Source organism: Agelaius tricolor, unplaced genomic scaffold (assembly GCF_023055355.1).
Source record: "Agelaius tricolor isolate 1412-34295 unplaced genomic scaffold, bAgeTri1.0.p SCAF_16, whole genome shotgun sequence".
Taxonomy (NCBI): domain Eukaryota; kingdom Metazoa; phylum Chordata; class Aves; order Passeriformes; family Icteridae; genus Agelaius; species Agelaius tricolor.
This window is the reverse complement of record NW_027269276.1, coordinates 17,544,229-17,561,765: the sequence shown is the minus strand read 5'-3', so window position 1 is coordinate 17,561,765 and position 17,537 is coordinate 17,544,229. Positions and strand designations below refer to the sequence as shown.

At 51.8% G+C, this 17,537-nt stretch overlaps 1 protein-coding gene across 1 annotated transcript in view; it reads right to left on the bottom strand.

The window, feature by feature from the left end:
* The window catches only part of HCN4 (hyperpolarization activated cyclic nucleotide gated potassium channel 4), a 110,764-nt gene extending 98,058 nt beyond the window's left edge, over positions 1–12,706 (bottom strand). Inside the window, exon 1 of the mRNA XM_071441881.1 lies at positions 11,101–12,706. Within this exon, the coding sequence (XP_071297982.1) occupies positions 11,101–11,804 (704 nt within the window). The 5' untranslated portion in view covers positions 11,805–12,706. The remainder of the gene's footprint in view (positions 1–11,100) is intronic.
* Between the last annotated feature and the right edge of the window lie 4,831 nt (positions 12,707–17,537).

Here is a 17,537-nt window from a genome sequence, read left to right as displayed (position 1 = left end):
GAGGGGAGACCCCAATAGTGCAGCTTTCCCTGTGGTTGCACAACCTGAGCCCCAAAAGCTGTCCAGAAGCACTCAGGGTTTAGCAGGAGCCACGGACACAGCTGGAGTTTGGCTGAAGCACATCTGTGAGCCAGGTTTTTGTCTCATTCCCAGCCACAGCACACACAGGGAACTGCCCTGAGCCAGGCTGGCCTGGAGCACACTGGTGTTTGCAATAAAAGCCAAGGGCCACAGCACATCACCTCCAGATCCAATGTGGGACATGGATTTATAGAAAATTCTCAAAGCTTGACAGAAGGCTCATATAGTGTACTTCTGTATGCAAACTTTGAAATAAGAAATGCTGACTTAGAAATGCCATAGAATAGGACAGACATTGTTGAGAAAGAAACAGAACTAGGGCTCTATTCTGGTTCAAGCCACCAGCCACCCAGCCTAAGGGATGTTTACTAGAGCTTCCACACCACAGCAGGGACTGACACCTCACAGCTCCTGTGCCAGACCAGGTATTTGGGAGTGTTTCTGAAGTCAAGAGTTGCATATTCCCAAAGCAAAGGGAAGCACACTTGCACTACACATGATTGGTGAGGCAAAGATGGAACATTTTCTTCTCAGAGCATCTCCAAACCCCATGCAGGGGCTTCACAATTCTCATTTATGGACATAAAAGGTAAAATCCATCTTGCCTGCCTCTCCATGCAGGCTTTTTCCCATCTTTTTCCAGCCTAGCTCTAAACCTGCCAGACAATAGAGCACCATACATGGAACTGGAGAGTACTGGTAATCTCTTCCCTTATCAAGACACAGGATGTGATGATTCAGAAATCCCCTATTGGTACACAGCTCCACTGCTTTTTGGGGTCCTGATAAAAGATGGACAATAGGTGAGACCAAATCTACAGCACCACACAGAAAAGGAGAATCCCAAAGAAATCCTCATGAAACTGCCTGGTAAAGACCAAGCCCACCCTTGCTGGTATCTCCTCTGGCATCTGCTGTTACATTAAAATATTCCAGAGTCCCCCAACATCTTCCATCTCCCCTGGTAGCACCTTCAGCCCTTTTCTTAAAGCTGGAGCAATCAAGGCATGGAGAATTCAGCTCAGGATGGCTCACAGGTCCAACCTGTATGCCTGACATGCCTTCCAGCTTGTCCTTCTGTCTGCCAGGCACTGCTTGTCATTCCAGGAGCATGCACAGCTAAATGAGCACCATACGAGTGCTTTGTATGGGCATCAAGGAGAACAGACCATCATCTGCAGTCTAGACTGGTCCCTCCTCCTGCCCTCCCCACCATTCACAGGAAAATAGGGATGGAAAAATATATTCCTCTTGTTATTAATAGAAGTGTAACTTGTGCATGCATTAGTACTTTGAAGTGAAGGGGGAAAGGTGAAGTATTAAGAATTTGTGCTTAATGAAAGTGGGTTTGCTATTGTTAAAAAAGCTCCATGGAGCCAGGCATCATTATCTTTTCTCTTATCTCCTGGGCTGCTGGGAGAGCTGGCCCAGGACACGGCAGGAGCGAGGCTGGCACTGCCCAGCTGTGCCCAATGCAGAGCCAGGGTGTCCCTGAGCTGGCTCTGCACCTGGGCACAACGGGGCACAGGGAGGGGCTCCCCTGCCCCCAGTGCCCCCACCACTGCCCTGCTGAGAGGTGTCAGCAGAGCTGGGTGAGCCCCTTGCCCTGACACCCCTGGGAAGGCCAGGATTTGTGGAGTGGAGTCCCCCAGTCTCTGGAATGCAGCTGTTATCTCCTCCCAAGAGCTGATAACTGCCAGACGCTGCTTTCCCACACCCAGCACATCCACTTGGATCTCCCCGGGTTTTCCATGCCCTCCCCGTGCCCAGGTGGGGTGAGGATCCCACTGTAACAGTGGCCAGGTTCTGAGCAGGAGCAGAAGTGACTCCCAGCAGAGCTCCTGTGCTCCCAGCTCACAGTGGGATGAGGGAGCAGTGCCTGTGCTGCAGCCACAGCAGAGGAGCCCATCACAATGGCGATAAAGGAGGGGAGACCCCAAAAGTGCAGCTTTCCCCGTGGTTCCCAGCACAGCTCCTGATTGCCTGGCACTCACAAACACCCCAAAAACCAGGAGTTAGAGCTCCTGCTCCGAGTCAGCTGGCACCCTGCAGCTCCTCTCCTGCCTCTGAGCTCTGGAACAATGGATGCACACACACAGACAACCTCTCCATCCAAAGAGGCCGCGAGTTAAATCCTTAATTAGCACATTTGGACGAGTCACCACAAATGAGATTAGCACCCTGCATCGCTGGGGAAGCTGCTGTGCCCCTGGAACATGGAAGTGGTGGGCCCTCAGGCTGACCTTGGAATTCCCCCTTGGCTGCTCATCTGCTTTGCTCTCACGGCGCTGTGTTCCCCTGCTGCCTGCAGCATCTCCTCGGGAGATAAGAGCCTGCTTTTCCTCCAGCCTGCTGCTCACACCAGGCACGCGGTGACCACATTGATACTGCACACAATGAATAACTCCACTTGGGAAAGGGACTTCCCAGCTAGCAAAGCATCCAGCTTGGAAAAGGGGCAGGAAAAGGTCTCTCTAAGAGCACCTTGCTAGCCCAGGACACATCTGCTCCCTCTGCTGTGTTTCTGGAGTCCTGAGTGCTGTGTCTGCTGACAAACCCGGGCTCTGTGCTGTCAGCACTGCAGAGCTGCACGGAGCCAAGCTGCATCCTGCTCTGCCCTGAGCCTCAGCAAACCCCAGCCTGCTCCAGGGGGCCTGAGCACTCCTCATGCTCATCCAGGACAGCAGCTTGGACTTTGAACTGGCAGGGATGCCTGGGCAGGAGCCCTTGTCCTGCCCTGCAGGCTCAGGAGTGACAGGTTTACAGCCAAGGAGGGCTCAGCTCCATGGGGATGAGCTCTGCAGTGCTGCTGGGGGGAGAGCTCAACCCAACGTTCCTCCAGAAAGGAACTTAAACCAACCCTGCTCACCATAATGACTCTGACTCTTGAGGAAATCTCCTGAATCTCCAGACATTCAAAAGGCAATGATGTCACCAGCTGGGGGTGACACTGCCCCTGCATGCACAGCCACAGGAAAGCACGTGGGACACACAGCTGGGAAGGAGCAGGACAGCACCTGCATCTTTCCACATGGAAATAAGCCCCTGCTTTGTTACACACCCAGCAAGGGATGCAAGAGATCTGCCAGAGCTGCTGATGTTCTCAATTCTTCCTCCAGGCCTGGAGTTGTGGGAATGCTCTTATCCCTCCTCACAGCCTGGCCTGTGCTCAGTGGCACAAACACTTCGGGGGCAAATCTCAAGTAGCCACTTCCCTGCAGCCTGACCTTTCCCTCACACTCAGCAGTGGCAATGGGCTTTTTGAAGTTCTCAAAAGGAGCTGGCACCTTGCTTTTTGAGTGACATTCATCTGTAGGTAAATTGATTTAATAGCTTGTTAGAGTGCCAATTAGAACCAACAATAACTCAATTGACCTATAACTGCCTTGGCACCAACACAGCTTTCAAAAATAAGAGAAAGGAGGAAATCTCTGCTCTGGCAGAGATGAGAGCTCAGATAGTTGGTTTTGAGAGCAAACTGAGGGATTCATGGGCTTGCTAATGAGATGCTCATAACACATCAGAAACAAAGACAAATTTCAATGGTTTCAAGCTAAAATGACACTATGTTATCTCCAGACAAAGATCACTCTTTTATCTGTATAATAAATGGATTTCAGTGCAGCAGCAGCGACTCTAGAGCAGAAAAAACCTCAGTGCCACAGAAAGCACTAGCACAGTTACCTAACCAGAATAACACTGGATTAAAACCCCAAATTTGCCTCCTTAAAATAGTGCTGCAAAGTCCTACACTGACTCTGTGGGTTTTACCCTCAGAAACCACATTTTTCCTTCCAATAAAATCTGTTTCATTCTCCTGCAGTGGAGATTGTGCTTCCAGACAAATTCATCATGTTAAATGCTTAGGTCTGAGGATTGAGATCTTTTAAGTTTAAAAACTAGAAAAAGGGTAGCTTTTGTCTAAACATTGGCAGTGTCCAAGGATAAGGAGAAGGATAATGTGGAAGGGTTTAAAATTACTGGGAAAAATGATCCATTCTTAAGGAAGGGGATGGAGAAAACTGAGATTGTTGGAAGAGCTGGAAGGACAACAGCAACTAAGAATATGTAGGAGGAGAAGGAATTGATTTGGAGAGACCCACCTGGAGAAAAAGCTGAAGGATAAGGATTGGAGATGGAAGTGGACAGAGTAAATGCCAACCCAACACAGTGGAACATGACAAGGGTGAGGGGCAGAGGTATTACTGCAAACAAGGTGGAAATCAGTGATCAGATGAGAAAGAAGCTGGATGTTGGCATCTAGGACTTGCTGGACAAGACACCTGCCACAAAGAGTCTAGAAAATGGAGTTGGCACTGGTGGGATGAGAAACACAAACTTCAAGTTTGATGGGCAAAACAACAGGTTGGAGAGAGTGGGGCTGAGGGTGAGAAGGAGAAACCAAGCAGGAGTTATAACAGGCAGAGTGTGTTTCCTTTGGAGCCTGGAGTAGCCCTGGAATGTGGTGCAGCCTCTTCCCTTTGCTGTAGCTCCTGCTACAGGCACTGCTTCATTCAGAGCAGAGGGCAGTGCAGCACAGCCTGGAAGAGCTGCACACCTGCTAATGAGCCCAGAGATATGCCAAAGGGAGAGACTGAGTTGTTCTGAAAATCCTAACAACTGTACAAAGCACTGCATTAAAAATCAGACTGCAAAGTCAAAAGCTCAGGGTAGGAACAGCAGCCAGGAGCTTGGTTGTGCTGTTACACTCAGGACATGGATCAAAGCAGGGCTTCCCAGAGAATTCCTGCCTCCTCCAGGGTGGGAGGGTAGCCTTGGGGCAGGCATGTGCAGGAGGGGATTTTCTGTAGGAGCCCATTTCTTGGCCAGCCTGGTTTGCAGTGGAAGAGAGGAGGAACTGCAGGTGGGGTGTGATGGCCAGGGCAGGTGAGCAGAGCCCCAGGGCCTCCCCCTCTGGAAGAAAGCTCCTGCAGAAGTGTCAGGCAAGGAGCCCAGTCCCAAACTGGAGCTGCAATAACGCTCTGAGATGAGGATGGAGAGAACACCATGTCATTGTTTACAGCACTGATTATTTTTTGCTATAACAACAGACAAACCAACAAGTAGCAGAGGCTTGGGAAGAGGGTGGGAGGGATGGGCCCATTTCCCAGTCTGGCTGCTCACAGAGCCAGCCTCAGAAATGGTCCAAAGCAGAATGTGCCCAGTCCTCTGGAGGCACCCACGGCTCCTCACACAGTCCTCATCAGCCCTTCTGAGTGCCAGGGGTGACCCATTCACTCCCTGCAGAGCCCCAGGGCACAGCTCTCACCCAGGGGATGCTCCTGCTCTGCACAACTGGGCCTCAGTTCCACCACATCCAGGCCAGGGATGGGTTTACCTCAATCCCCACCAGGCTGAGCCACCTCACTGTAACCTGGGATGATATTTCCAATTTCCTTGCTGCCAGGAAGTGAATTGAACATTCATTGTTAGCATAGTCAATATTTTGTAATGCCATGAGAAAATTAATCTTTTTTTTTTTTTTTTCACATCAGGATCTGAATAAGATATAATAAATAAGATATGTTATCTTACAAGAAGAGATGGAAAAAAAACATTAAATTGTTTTTCCCAAAGGAGCAATCCCTGAGTGTACTGAGGGAGGAGCTTCTCTAGGAGAGCTAATGTCTTCATCTGTTGGCAGAGACTGGTATGAAGGGCCTGGCTTAAATTTATGCAAAAATCTCAACCATTCTTTGTTAAATCTCAATGCTTGCTTTACTATTTATTTATGTTATTTTATCTCATTTTCTCCACGTGAAAAAACCATAATATTAGTCCTAAGATATTTTACCATGGTGACCCACTGAGGTGCTGCCTTTACTGAGGCCTTTCTGTTTTCCAGCTCAGGCATGTGAAGGTGTTTCTTACAAAAAGCTGGACTCCTGCATGGACTGTCTGGTGTGGGATTATTTATCCTCTGCCTACTGACAAGTGAGCTGGGGCACAAAGCCTGCCTTGCCTGTGGGCATGGGAAGTATGGATGCAGGAGTTTCACTCCCTTAGCTCTTGGTCACATATGGGAGAGGTTTTACAGTGACTTCTGTGAGCCACTGAGAAGTTTGGTAAGAGGATCCATGTTTACCCCTGAAAGAGTCTCCTACCAAGGTTGTTGACACAGAAACCAAGAAAGAAAGGAGGATAAATAAGAGAAACCTGCAACTGCCTATTCCAATAAGGACTTTGTCTCTTGCAACCAATGAATAAAGTGTAAACTTATGAGTTTTGTAAGAATGTATAAAAAGCATGCATGCTATAGTAAAATATGATTTGAAGCCTTCTGAAAATGGAGTGTGTTGCTTTTTACTGTGACTGTCTCAACTACAACAGCCACAGAGCCATGGCTCTTCTGCAGCCTGACTGCAAGTCCACTGAAGACAACAGGGACCCAATCCATGTGTTCAGCAGAATCTGGATTATCCTCTGTATGATTCCTGTTGGGGTGCCCTTGTTCTGCTCCAGCACAGTGCCTTGGGAGTTGGCTGGGAAGTTCTCTGCAGCAAAGGCAGAGGGATCTGTGTCCAATGTGTGGAGTTCTGCCACCCCAGGGACACACCATCACCACAAAGAGGAGGAGAAGGGAGCCAGGCCTGGGAGCTGCCCCACTCCTGTTGGAGTCCAATGGCAGGCACGGGTCCTGCCACCAAAGCCACTGCTCCCTGCCCCTTCCCTGAGCCACAGCGCCCAAGTGCTGCCCATCCTGCTCCGTGCTGGGCGCTTGGAGCAAAGGGAAAGGCACGGACTCAGCGTTTGGGTGTGGGCAGCAGTGGAGGGAGGGCAGCACAAGGAGCAGCACTTTGGGCAGGAGATGGACAAAAGGGCATTATTGCCTCAGAGCAGGGAGCAACCCCCACCCAAGGGGGCTGCCAAAGTCAGTCAGCACTGCTGGACTCTCCACCAATTGTTTACCCTTCTAAAGTACGGGGAAAAGCTTCCCAGTGAGAACAGTGTGCACAGCCAGAGCAGTGCTCAGAGAGGCACTGGAAATCAGGGCTGCTCAGGAGAGTGGGAAAGGTAAACACAACCCTCCATTTCTGCTCCATCCCACAGTGCTAGAGGGTTCAGTTCTTAGGACTATAATTAGTAAATCCCACTGATTCCCCCTGAGAAGGGAGGCTGAGGGACACTGCAGCACGAGGTGAAGCAGTGATTTTGTTCTTTCCCCTTATACCTCCCACCTGAGCACCTGGTTTTTGCTGCCACAGAAACCTCCCCAGGGTCCCAGCAGCCAGGGAGTGCTGGCAGAGGAAGCAAACCAAAGAAAGGATCTGTTTGCACACAAGTATTACAAGTAATGGAGAGCAGTGAAAAGAAGAATTCTAAAATCTGTAGTTGGGTCTGCTATCGAGCGGAATGTTTGCCATTGTTTTCAGAGAGACAGCAGCTTCTCTTCACTGTGAGGAAGTTAATAGATTACTGGGCAGTGAATAATGTGCAGTTCTATTTACATCCACTGCTGGGACTATTTTGGGCCCTCAGATAGTGTATCTGTTCTCAGGTCTTTCTAAAAGCAGCATGCTACACTTTTTTTGCAAGCAATTCTGGGCAGCAGCTCCAACCATATGCTTCAGTCAGCTACGAACCAGACAGATCATTGTTTGTTTGGAATTTTTTTATTAAACCAATTGTACTGGATCAATGCTTCCTCTAAGCAATAAAATACAATTCTGTCTACGCAGTGGAAGAGCTTTCAAAGTCACAGATAAATCTTGATCTAGGAAATACGGTGTGGCTCTGCACTGATGTGCAATCAACCACAGATGCAAATGAACTCCAGCTGCAAGCACACACATCTGCACCTCAGAACGGGAGCCAGGATTCTTAATTTTCATTAGAAACTGCTAAGACACCTTTTAAGTGCTTCTAGAACCAGCCCACTGCATTAGTCAGGAGTACTCAGGGGCACTGAGCTTGATTTTTATAAAGGTCATTTGATGTCTTTTCCCCTCACAATGGACTAAAAGCAGAGATCAACAGAGCCTGAATCTATATTAATTTGTTTTACTCTTGGAGGGTCATAGATTTGCCACTGGAATTAGCCCTGTTAGATGCTAAAATGGTAATTTAATGAGACAATGATGAAAGCCTCTGTTCTATTCCAAATCAGGAACTCCTCTGGAAGCAGAAGGAGCAGCGACTCCGAGGAGTCGGGGAACTGCACCAATGTCATTGCACAGCAGTGCCTCGGCCTGGAGTGTTCCATGCAAACTTCCCAGCTCCAGCTGCCCAGCGCCGGCAGTCACGAGGGCTGGAGCCCTGGAGATGCACCTCGCTCACAGAGGGAAGGCAGCTTCTCCAAAGGCACAGAAAGCCAGCTCAGGGTCTGAACCTTTCCTCACTTGAAACTTGACCAGCAAACGCTGCTGCACAGCCTTGGTGCCAGCCAAGGGCAGGATAATGGAGCCTCCAGGATGCCGAGGCTCCGGGATCCGCAGCCGGCTGGAACACGGAGCAGGCAGGAATTGCACTGCGTAATTCCCCAAGCACACAACACCCTCCTTTGGGGCACAGAAACAGCTCTTGCAAATATTTTGATAAGATCTGCTCTTTGGTGCAATCTGCTGCATTTCAGAGGTCAAAAAATGTTAGCCATATTCATAGGAGCTGTTTCCAAGAGATATGCTTTAGCAGAGGGCAAGAGGGAACACAAAGCCAAACAGAAGGTGGGAAGGCTCCCACTCTTCCCCTTCGAGGCAGCCATTGTCCACAGGTCACTCTCCATGGAAGCCCATGCTCTAAGCAGCATTCCTATCCAAACAGACCTGCTGCAGGTGACCTACAAACAGGGGTGAACAAAGCCTCCCTGGAAATATCCCCCCTGAGCAGGCAGTGGTGCATCCAGCTCCTCCTGGCCTTGGCACATGGCTCCCAACACTCACCCCACTGCCCCGGCCCAGGGGGACAGCAGGGACACAGCCCGTGCTGCTGGGCTGGGCTGGGCTGGGCTGGGCTGCTACACCAGCTCAGAAGGAAACCAGCCCACCTGGAATGTGCCCACAGGCACAGACAGCAGCTCCCTGTGCCTTCCCAGCTCCATCAGGGCAGGGGCTGTTATTAACACCAGGAGTCACCCATGTCCCCACAGAGCTCTGCACGCACAAACAGCTCAGTGCCAGCAGCTCTGTGCCATCATCTGGCTCAGGGAGCCTGGGCTCGCCAGTACGCTCCATTCCTTTGGGCAAGGCCCCACAGCCAAGTGCCTGAGGAAGGAAAAGTTACCTCATCATCTTACAGAATAAGCACTGGTTCTGTAGGAAGCTTAAAATCCCAAACTCTTGGGTACATCTCACCTTGGGCAAGGTGGTTACCTCATCTCCTGCTGCTGAAGTTTGCCAGGCTGGTTCTGTGCTGAAAACAGGCACAGATATGGAAGGGAACAAACCCACTAGAGAGGCACAAGGACATGGAAGCTGAACACTGCTTTTGCCTAACTCCAGATCCAACGCAGACACTAAACCCCAAATTTCCTGCGGGTGCGACACGCAGAGCACGCCTTGCTAGAATAACCCCAGAAAACACAGCAGTTACACTCCAGCCTCATGGCAAATACTGCAAATATAGCTGAGAGTACCAAACTGGATTTGTTCTTTTGAAAGCTGCTCATTCTCACATTTCAGTGTTTGGGAGCTATTACTTGGTCAGTCTCACTGGGAGGCAATTTTCTCCTGGATCCAGCGTGGGATTGGGTAAGGCTGTGCTTGCAAGGACTCTGCATCATGCTGTAGCTGCTGGAAACCCTCCTAAGCTCAGTCAGCTGTGTGCCTGGGACACTTGAATGCACTGAATTTAAATGACAGTGCAGTCTTCCAACTCACAGAGCCTTCTAATAACATTTGTTAATCCAAGCAAATATCAAGGAATCTGGTCAGTGCCAGTGCTGAATCTGCTAAGCATGTGGGCTGCTTGCTAAATCCCTAATAGGTGGTGTCAGGAGGTTTCTGTCATTCCTGCCTTTGGGAGGCCAAATCCACCCTGAAACTCCTTCCTGCAATTATCTCACTAAGTGTATTTGTGGGAATCATGCATGGTTCCTTGCAGAGTGCACACATTCAATAAAGCCCCATAGTGTGACAAAGGTATGTTTGAATAATATTTTTCTCCTGTGTGCTTTTAAATGTGAGATGTAAGCCCGTTGTAATTAAAGTTGAGGCAATAAACCTTAGCCATTGATTGCACTCAGTAATTAATTATTGATTGCAGTGCTTTACATACATATTGCAGAGGACAGTTCACCTGTGCAGCAGACAGGACTTTGCTCAGAAATACCCAAACACAGCCCCTCTATGCAGGACTATACAGGACTTTACCAAAACTGGCTCTAGGGTTTCCAAGTTCATTTCCTTATTAACCTGCATGGAAATGTTGGTGTGGAGTGAGAGCAAGCATTACTTTGGCAAAGTCAGTGTTAACTTTTCCCAATCCAAACTCATTTTGCAAATGAGGATGCACAGATGCAAAAGGGGCTCTTTCGCAGTTAAGGACCTTGTTAATGAACCTGCCATCCCCTGCACATCCCAAATCCCAAAAAGCCATGCTGCAGTAAGACACCTACACAACAGCAACAGTAGCAACATTCCTGCCTAACTCTTAGGAAGGAGCAGGGAGAGGACTTGGAGGTGTGAAAATGGGAAGCATCAATCAGGCAGAGCATCCATGGAGATGCAGGACTAGTTAGGATCAGAGATGTAAAGTTGTGCATCAGGTGGGAACAGTTTTTCCCATTTACAACGAACTTAAAGAGAGCCTTTCCATCATAAAAACCCAAAGACAATTGGTTTAAAAACAATTTAAAATTACTAATAATGTGAGGACACTAAAATTAAGGTGAAATGTAAAGGAAATCTGCAGCTGGTTTGAGTGGAGCAGATCTTGGCCGTGTCCTCCAGCTGCTGTGGCTAGGAAATGACCCAGGAAAGTTCTGTTTGGGGTGGGTGCCCTGTGCAGGAGGTGCCATGGCAAGGGCTGCCCAGCTGTTTTGGAGTGGGCCGGGAAAGGGGGGTTGGAAAGGGGGGGATGTACCTGAAGTCGCTGTAGGGATGGATGATCCAGAACCCGGCAGACTTAACTCTTTCCTGCTCCCTCTCCACGGCCTTCTGGCTGCCAAACATCCTCAAGGAGAATTTGTTGACCCCCGGCTGGAGCATGGCCCCGAACTGCCTCTGCATGAAACCGGCCTGGCCGAGCCTCTGCTCCTCATCTGGGGTGATCTGGTCGCACCCTCCACCTCCCTCCACTTTGATGGAGGTCGAGGAGCAGGCCCGGGGGGGCGGCTGCTGGGGCTCCGGGGGGGAGGCGGGCGGTGGGGGCCCAGGCAGCCCCTGCTCCAACTCCCCGCTGCCGGGGGGGCTCTTGTCCTCCCCGGGAGAGGCCGGCTCCCCCTCGCCGCCGATGAGCCGCTTCTCCTCGGCCGCGTCGTGGAGGTGCCTGCTGGTGAGCGAGGACAGGCTCCCTTTGAAGCGGCGGCAGTCCCCGTTGGTGCTGGTCTTGGCGCCCTTGCCGCCGGCCTCCGTCTCCAGCAGGCCGGGGTCTCCCCCTCGGCCGGGGTCCCCCCCGAGGGCCCGGGTGCTCCCAGCAGAGGGCGAAGGCAGTGGCTTGAGCCTGATGCTTTTCCTGCGGGTGTCCTTGTCGCTGTCATCCTCCTCGTCCATGATCGACGCCTTGGGTCCGATCTGCTGGGGCAGGCTGTAGAGCCTCTTGCGCATGGAGGGGGGCAGCTTGTCCATGGCCGCTGCTGCTGCTGCTGCTGCTCGGGGACAGGGAGAGACCCCCCCGCTCTGCCCGGCGAGGGGAACCGGCACTGCCCCCAGGCCCCTGCCCCCGGCTCACGGGGCACGGGGGACCAGGGACTGGCGTGGCATCTCCTTACCAGGCTGTGGCATCCACAGGCTCTGCATCAAAACACAGGCTCTGCATCCAGAAGGGAAGGGAATGAGAGAAAAAAAAAAAAAATCGAAAAAAAAAAAAGAGGGAAGGCAAAAAGCTCCCCCTTCTCCTCCGTTGTCCCGATTTGGCTACTTGCTGCTTGTCTCCCCTTGGTGAGTGTTACTGCAATCCCTGTCTGCTCAGATGCTGAGCACTGGGCAAGTAGTCTAGAGGAGAGCCACACACTTCTGGCTGGAAGGCGAGGGAGGGCGGCAGCGGCGGCAGCAGCCGCCTTGCCATGTTGGCTTCGAGATGCAAATGTGCCGTGGCTCCCGGCGGGCAGACATCATCCGGAAAGCGAAGCTCAAGCCTCAAACTCCTCAACCTGCCGGCCAATAACACAATGAACTGCAACCTGCAGCGGCCACTGCTTGCTTACATCACTGTCATCACTTATTCCTCATGCAGCCCCTGCTCCTGGGAATATTCATGAAGCGATCCCATTCTATTGGGTTGCCATAGGAGCGACTACAGCGCACAGGCTCTGCCTACCTGAGACAGCACCCGGGCTTCTTAAAGGGGCAACGCCCGGCAACCGCGGGGCTCCGCCGCTGCCGCCGCGGGCACCGCGCCCCGGGCGCTGCGGGCACCGGGCAGCGCCGGGCTCCGGGCCCGCCCCGCCTTAGCGGCCACGGCCGCCGAGCTGCCGCCAGCTCATCCACAGCAGCATCGTAAACATGACAAAGTAAATAAATAGGAGCGAGAATATTCCTTTTTCTCTCGGATGCGGGCGCTCCCTGCTCCGCCCGGAGGTGTGGCTGCTGGGGGCAGGTTTGCTTGTGAAGGCACGGGGGGTTTTGTGGGAAGGGGCGAACCCAAATCTAAAGGAAAACCAGCGGTTCACCTTGAAAATCTCACTTGCATGCAAAGCAGGGGCTCGGGAGTGCCTGTGTTCCCTAGCAGAAGTTTGCCTGCCGGGAACACGCTGCCTTAGCCCCCGTCCGCAGCGTGCCGGAGCCTTGGAAGGACCCTTCTTCCCTGGCTGTCGGTACTATCGCTCTCCTGCGGGGTTGGATGTGCAGAAATCATCCAAACCCAGTCAGTAAAAAGCAGCTGCATCTGGGGGAGCTCTGCCGCCGGCCTGCGGGAGGCTGGGCTGGCGCTGCGGGCTGCGGGTGCTCTCCCGCGCCGGGGGAACCCCACGGCCCAGGGGGCTCCTGAGTCAGCACTGCCCGCCCAGGCTGCTCGGGGACGCGGCTCCGCCTGGGAACGCTGCTCCCCCTCACCACAGGGCACCTCCTGCAACCGAGGCAAAAGCAGCGGGGAAAACGGCTACAATTTGGCATTTCCCTGCCTTTTGATATTGGAGAGGGTTTTTCTGGGGAAAAAGAGGGAAAGAGGTGGCAATCAGCCCTGCCTGTGCTTCTTTGGGAATGGCTGCTTATTCTGCTTAAAAAGCTTCTAGATTGATAAAGTGGTTCAAATAGTTCCTAGCGCCCAGACTGTGAAACCACTGGAGTAAAATTAAGAATCTGTTTGGCCATATGAGAGATTTTGGTGTATATTTTTGCAGAGATTGAGCATCTGAGGCTTTCTAGAACGTTTGTTGTTTCAGACATTGCAAATCCTACCTGCTAGGAGAAGGAAACCACGTGAACTGCGCAGGCAGGGAGGCTGAGCACAGCAAGGAATGCCCACGGCAGGCAGGGAGGAAATCCCCACCTCACCTCTGTGCTTCTGCTTTGGGAGCAAATATTGCCTTTTTCCCTTGCAGGAGCCACTGGCCAGAGGTGACCGTGGTGAGTTATCCCTCACAGACTGTGCCGTTCCTGCAGCTCCAGGGTATGGAAACGCTGCTCAGCAGTGACTCCACCAAGCACACACACAGCACATGCTTCCTCATCTTTGTTTGCCTCTCCCCAATCCTCTCTCCCATGTGTGCTACCTGCTCCTCTTCTACTCCCACCTTCTGGCACAGCCAGACTGCCTGTGACTCATTCCAAATACTCCACAGTGCAAATATCATTTCATATTATTATTTTCATCACAATTTCTAATAGAATGAGCTTTTATGGGGAAATAAATTTTATTTTTCCAATGCTCCTGTAGATTAGATAATGTGAACTAAGCCAGGGAGAGCATTAAAGGTCTTTTCCCTGTTTTTCTTCCCTCCTGCAGGCACTAGGGATGCTGAGGTGTAAGCACTTCTGTGCCTCAGCTGCAATCAACTGCCTTCCAAAAGGATGTGTTTTGATTAATGAGGTGCACCAACATCTGAAACTGATGCAGCTTCTTAAGCGTAGTCCCTCGTGTTCCAGGGAATGACAGAGCAGGAAAGGACATGCCCAAGGAACCAAGCTGTTTGTCCTCTCTGTGCTAGAGCTGCTCTGCCTGCCACCTGAAAATGCCACTGTCCCCTGGCCTGGCTGGCATTGCTGTGCCTGGTTTGGTGATGGGGTCAAGGCTGGGCCTGGTTCAGTGACAGGATCAGCTTCTGCCTGGTTTGGTGACGGGGTCAGGCTGTGCCTGGTTCAGTGACAGGGTCAGGCTGTGCCTGGTTCGGTGACAGGGTCAGGCTGTGCCTGGTTTGCTGTCAGGGTCAGGCTGTGCCTGGTTCAGTGACAGGGTCAGGCTGTGCCTGGTTCGGTGACAGGGTCAGGCTGTGCCTGGTTTGCTGTCAGGGTCAGGCTGTGCCTGGTTCAGTGACAGGGTCAGGCTGTGCCTGGTTCAGTGACAGGGTCAGGTTCTGCCTGGTTCAGTGACAGGGTCAGGCTGTGCCTGGTTTGCTGTCAGGGTCAGGCTGTGCCTGGTTCAGTGACAGGGTCAGGCTGTGCCTGGTTCGGTGACAGGGTCAGGCTGTGCCTGGTTTGGTGACAGGGTCAGGCTGTGCCTGGTTTGGTGACAGGGTCAGGCTGGGCCTGGTTTGGTGCCAGGGTCAGGCTGTGCCTGGTTCCGTGACAGGGTCAGGCTGTGCCTGGTTTGGTGACAGGGTCAGGCTGTGCCTGGTTTGGTGCCAGGGTCAGGCTGTGCCTGGTTCCGTGACAGGGTCAGGCTGTGCATGGTTTGGTGACAGGCTCAGGCTGGGCCTGGTTTGGTGACAGGGTCAGGCTGTGCCTGGTTTGGTGACGGGGTCAGGCTGTGCATGGTTTGGTGATGGGGTCAGGCTGTGCCTGGTTTGGTGACAGGGTCAGGCTGTGCCTGGTTCCGTGACAGGGTCAGGCTGTGCCTGGTTTGGTGACAGGCTCAGGCTGTGCCTGGTTCCGTGACAGGGTCAGGCTGTGCCTGGTTTGGTGCCAGGGTCAGGCTGTGCCTGGTTCAGTGACAGGGTCAGGCTGTGCCTGGTTCGGTGACAGGGTCAGGCTGTGCCTGGTTTGGTGACAGGGTCAGGCTGTGCCTGGTTTGCTGTCAGGGTCAGGCTGTGCCTGGTTTGGTGACAGGGTCAGGCTGGGCCTGGTTTGGTGCCAGGGTCAGGCTGTGCCTGGTTCCGTGACAGGGTCAGGCTGTGCCTGGTTCAGTGACAGGGTCAGGCTGTGCCTGGTTCAGTGACAGGGTCAGGCTGTGCCTGGTTTGCTGTCAGGGTCAGGCTGTGCCTGGTTTGGTGACAGGGTCAGGCTGTGCCTGGTTTGCTGTCAGGGTCAGGCTGTGCCTGGTTTGGTGACAGGGTCAGGCTGTGCCTGGTTCAGTGACAGGGTCAGGCTGTGCCTGGTTTGCTGTCAGGGTCAGGCTGTGCCTGGTTTGGTGACAGGGTCAGGCTGTCTCCAGCCCCGGGGCAGGGGGAGAACAGCACAGGCAGCCAGCACAGAACTGTGCTCCATGCCCTGCGCAGGAGGACAGAAGTGATGGGGAGCAGAGGCTGAGCCAGGCTGTGGCACACTCTGCACCATTCCAGAGGGATGCAGAGATCCCTGAGCCTGGCATGCCCCAGTCCCACTGGCCAGGCTGGACATTACAGGTGGAATTCCTCACCTACAGACCACAGCTACCTTTACACCTCTGTGTAATAAAGATGAATCCAAGGAAGCTCTGTGAGTTCATGGAGTCATCCAAAGTGCTAAATCCAGAAGGTGCCTCCTTGTGCACCTCTGTCTCCAAGTGTGGGTTCCTAAAAACTTCTAAAAACTTGGCTCCAGCAGTGCCAGGTAGCCAAACTCAGAGGAATTTCTCAACTCTTTAAAATGTAGTGACAATTTTGTGTTGAGAGAACTTCAAAGTAATGGTATTTTACTTGAGAGCCTTCCAAGAACTAAGTGTAGAGGATGGGAATTATCCTTGTCTAATGGTATGAAACCACTATCAGAGATGGAATTTATTGCCAGCATTGTGGCAGTGCTTTCCAGGGCAGCAAATGCACCTTTAGAAGCAGATTTTTGGAATATTTCACTGTCTTGAGTATCACTGGCTGCACAGTACATTCAAAGGGGGGATGGAGAAGTCACCTGTCATGAAAAGGCAGAACTAGTTTTGAGGGAAATTATCTCCTTTTTAACAATATTTGTCAATACTATTCCAAGGGACTTGGCATAGATACAAAGGGAATGGATTGAGTGGGGAGAATGCAGGTGAAGCAGCCCATGATTCATTTGTTTCTTAAGGAATTTTGCCAGCTCATATTTATATATATATGTATATATATACATATATATGGTATTTTGATAAAAATCCAGTGCTACACTGCAAATGTGAAAAATCCCATTCCAAATGAGCTCAAGACTACAGAAGAATGGACTGAGAGCCATAAGAACTGATATCCTGTGGCTCAGGGTACAGAAACAGCAGTGCAAGCTGGTCTTTTAGGCCCACCTTGGCTTGGCTGAGAGTTCCCATCATCACCCTTGAGCCTCTGGATTCTCAGGTAAAAAAGGAGTCACTAAACATGTGGCAGGGCTTGGAAGAATGGAGCAAGTCTTTTCAAAGCTGCCTATTGTTCCTAGCAGGCAGCAGGTAACTCATAATTGGCATTTGAAACTCATGAAATATTCAACACTACAAAGCAGGGAAATTCTGCCTTGGAGTTTTGGTGGGAGAGGCTGCACTCTACAGCTCCCTGATAGCTCAGAGATAATGAAGAAATAATCGTGATAAATACACAAATCCTCACTCACCGTTGGCACTATTCATTACCCAGGTGTGCTGTCACACTGCACTCATTGAAATTCAGCCTGGGCTTTGCTCCTGCTCTCTGTTCCTTAGAGGAGCTGCAGAGTGGGGACTGTAACATACAACCCAGGCTGATTTAAGGGGCACCAGGCTGGATAAAAGAACCAGGTCCTTTGGTTAAGGAGAAAGCATATCTGGATATCCTTTAGACATGGTTAGATATCCCTTGGATATCCTTAAGGGTAGCCTGGATAGAGGCCCCACTGTCAAGGAGCAATGGGAAGGGAGATCCATCCATGCCTGGGTGCTGGGATCTGGGCAGGGGCACAGACAGGGAGAGCCCCAGAGCTGCTGGCAGGGTGGAAGGAAGGGCTGCAGTGGGTTTGGAGGCAGAACTGCTCAAAGTCCATCAGTGGGAGCACAGAGACACTGACCAGATCCCAGCAAGCAGCCTGCCATGGGAGCTGATACACAGCAGGATGGAAAGGCTGCTCCCA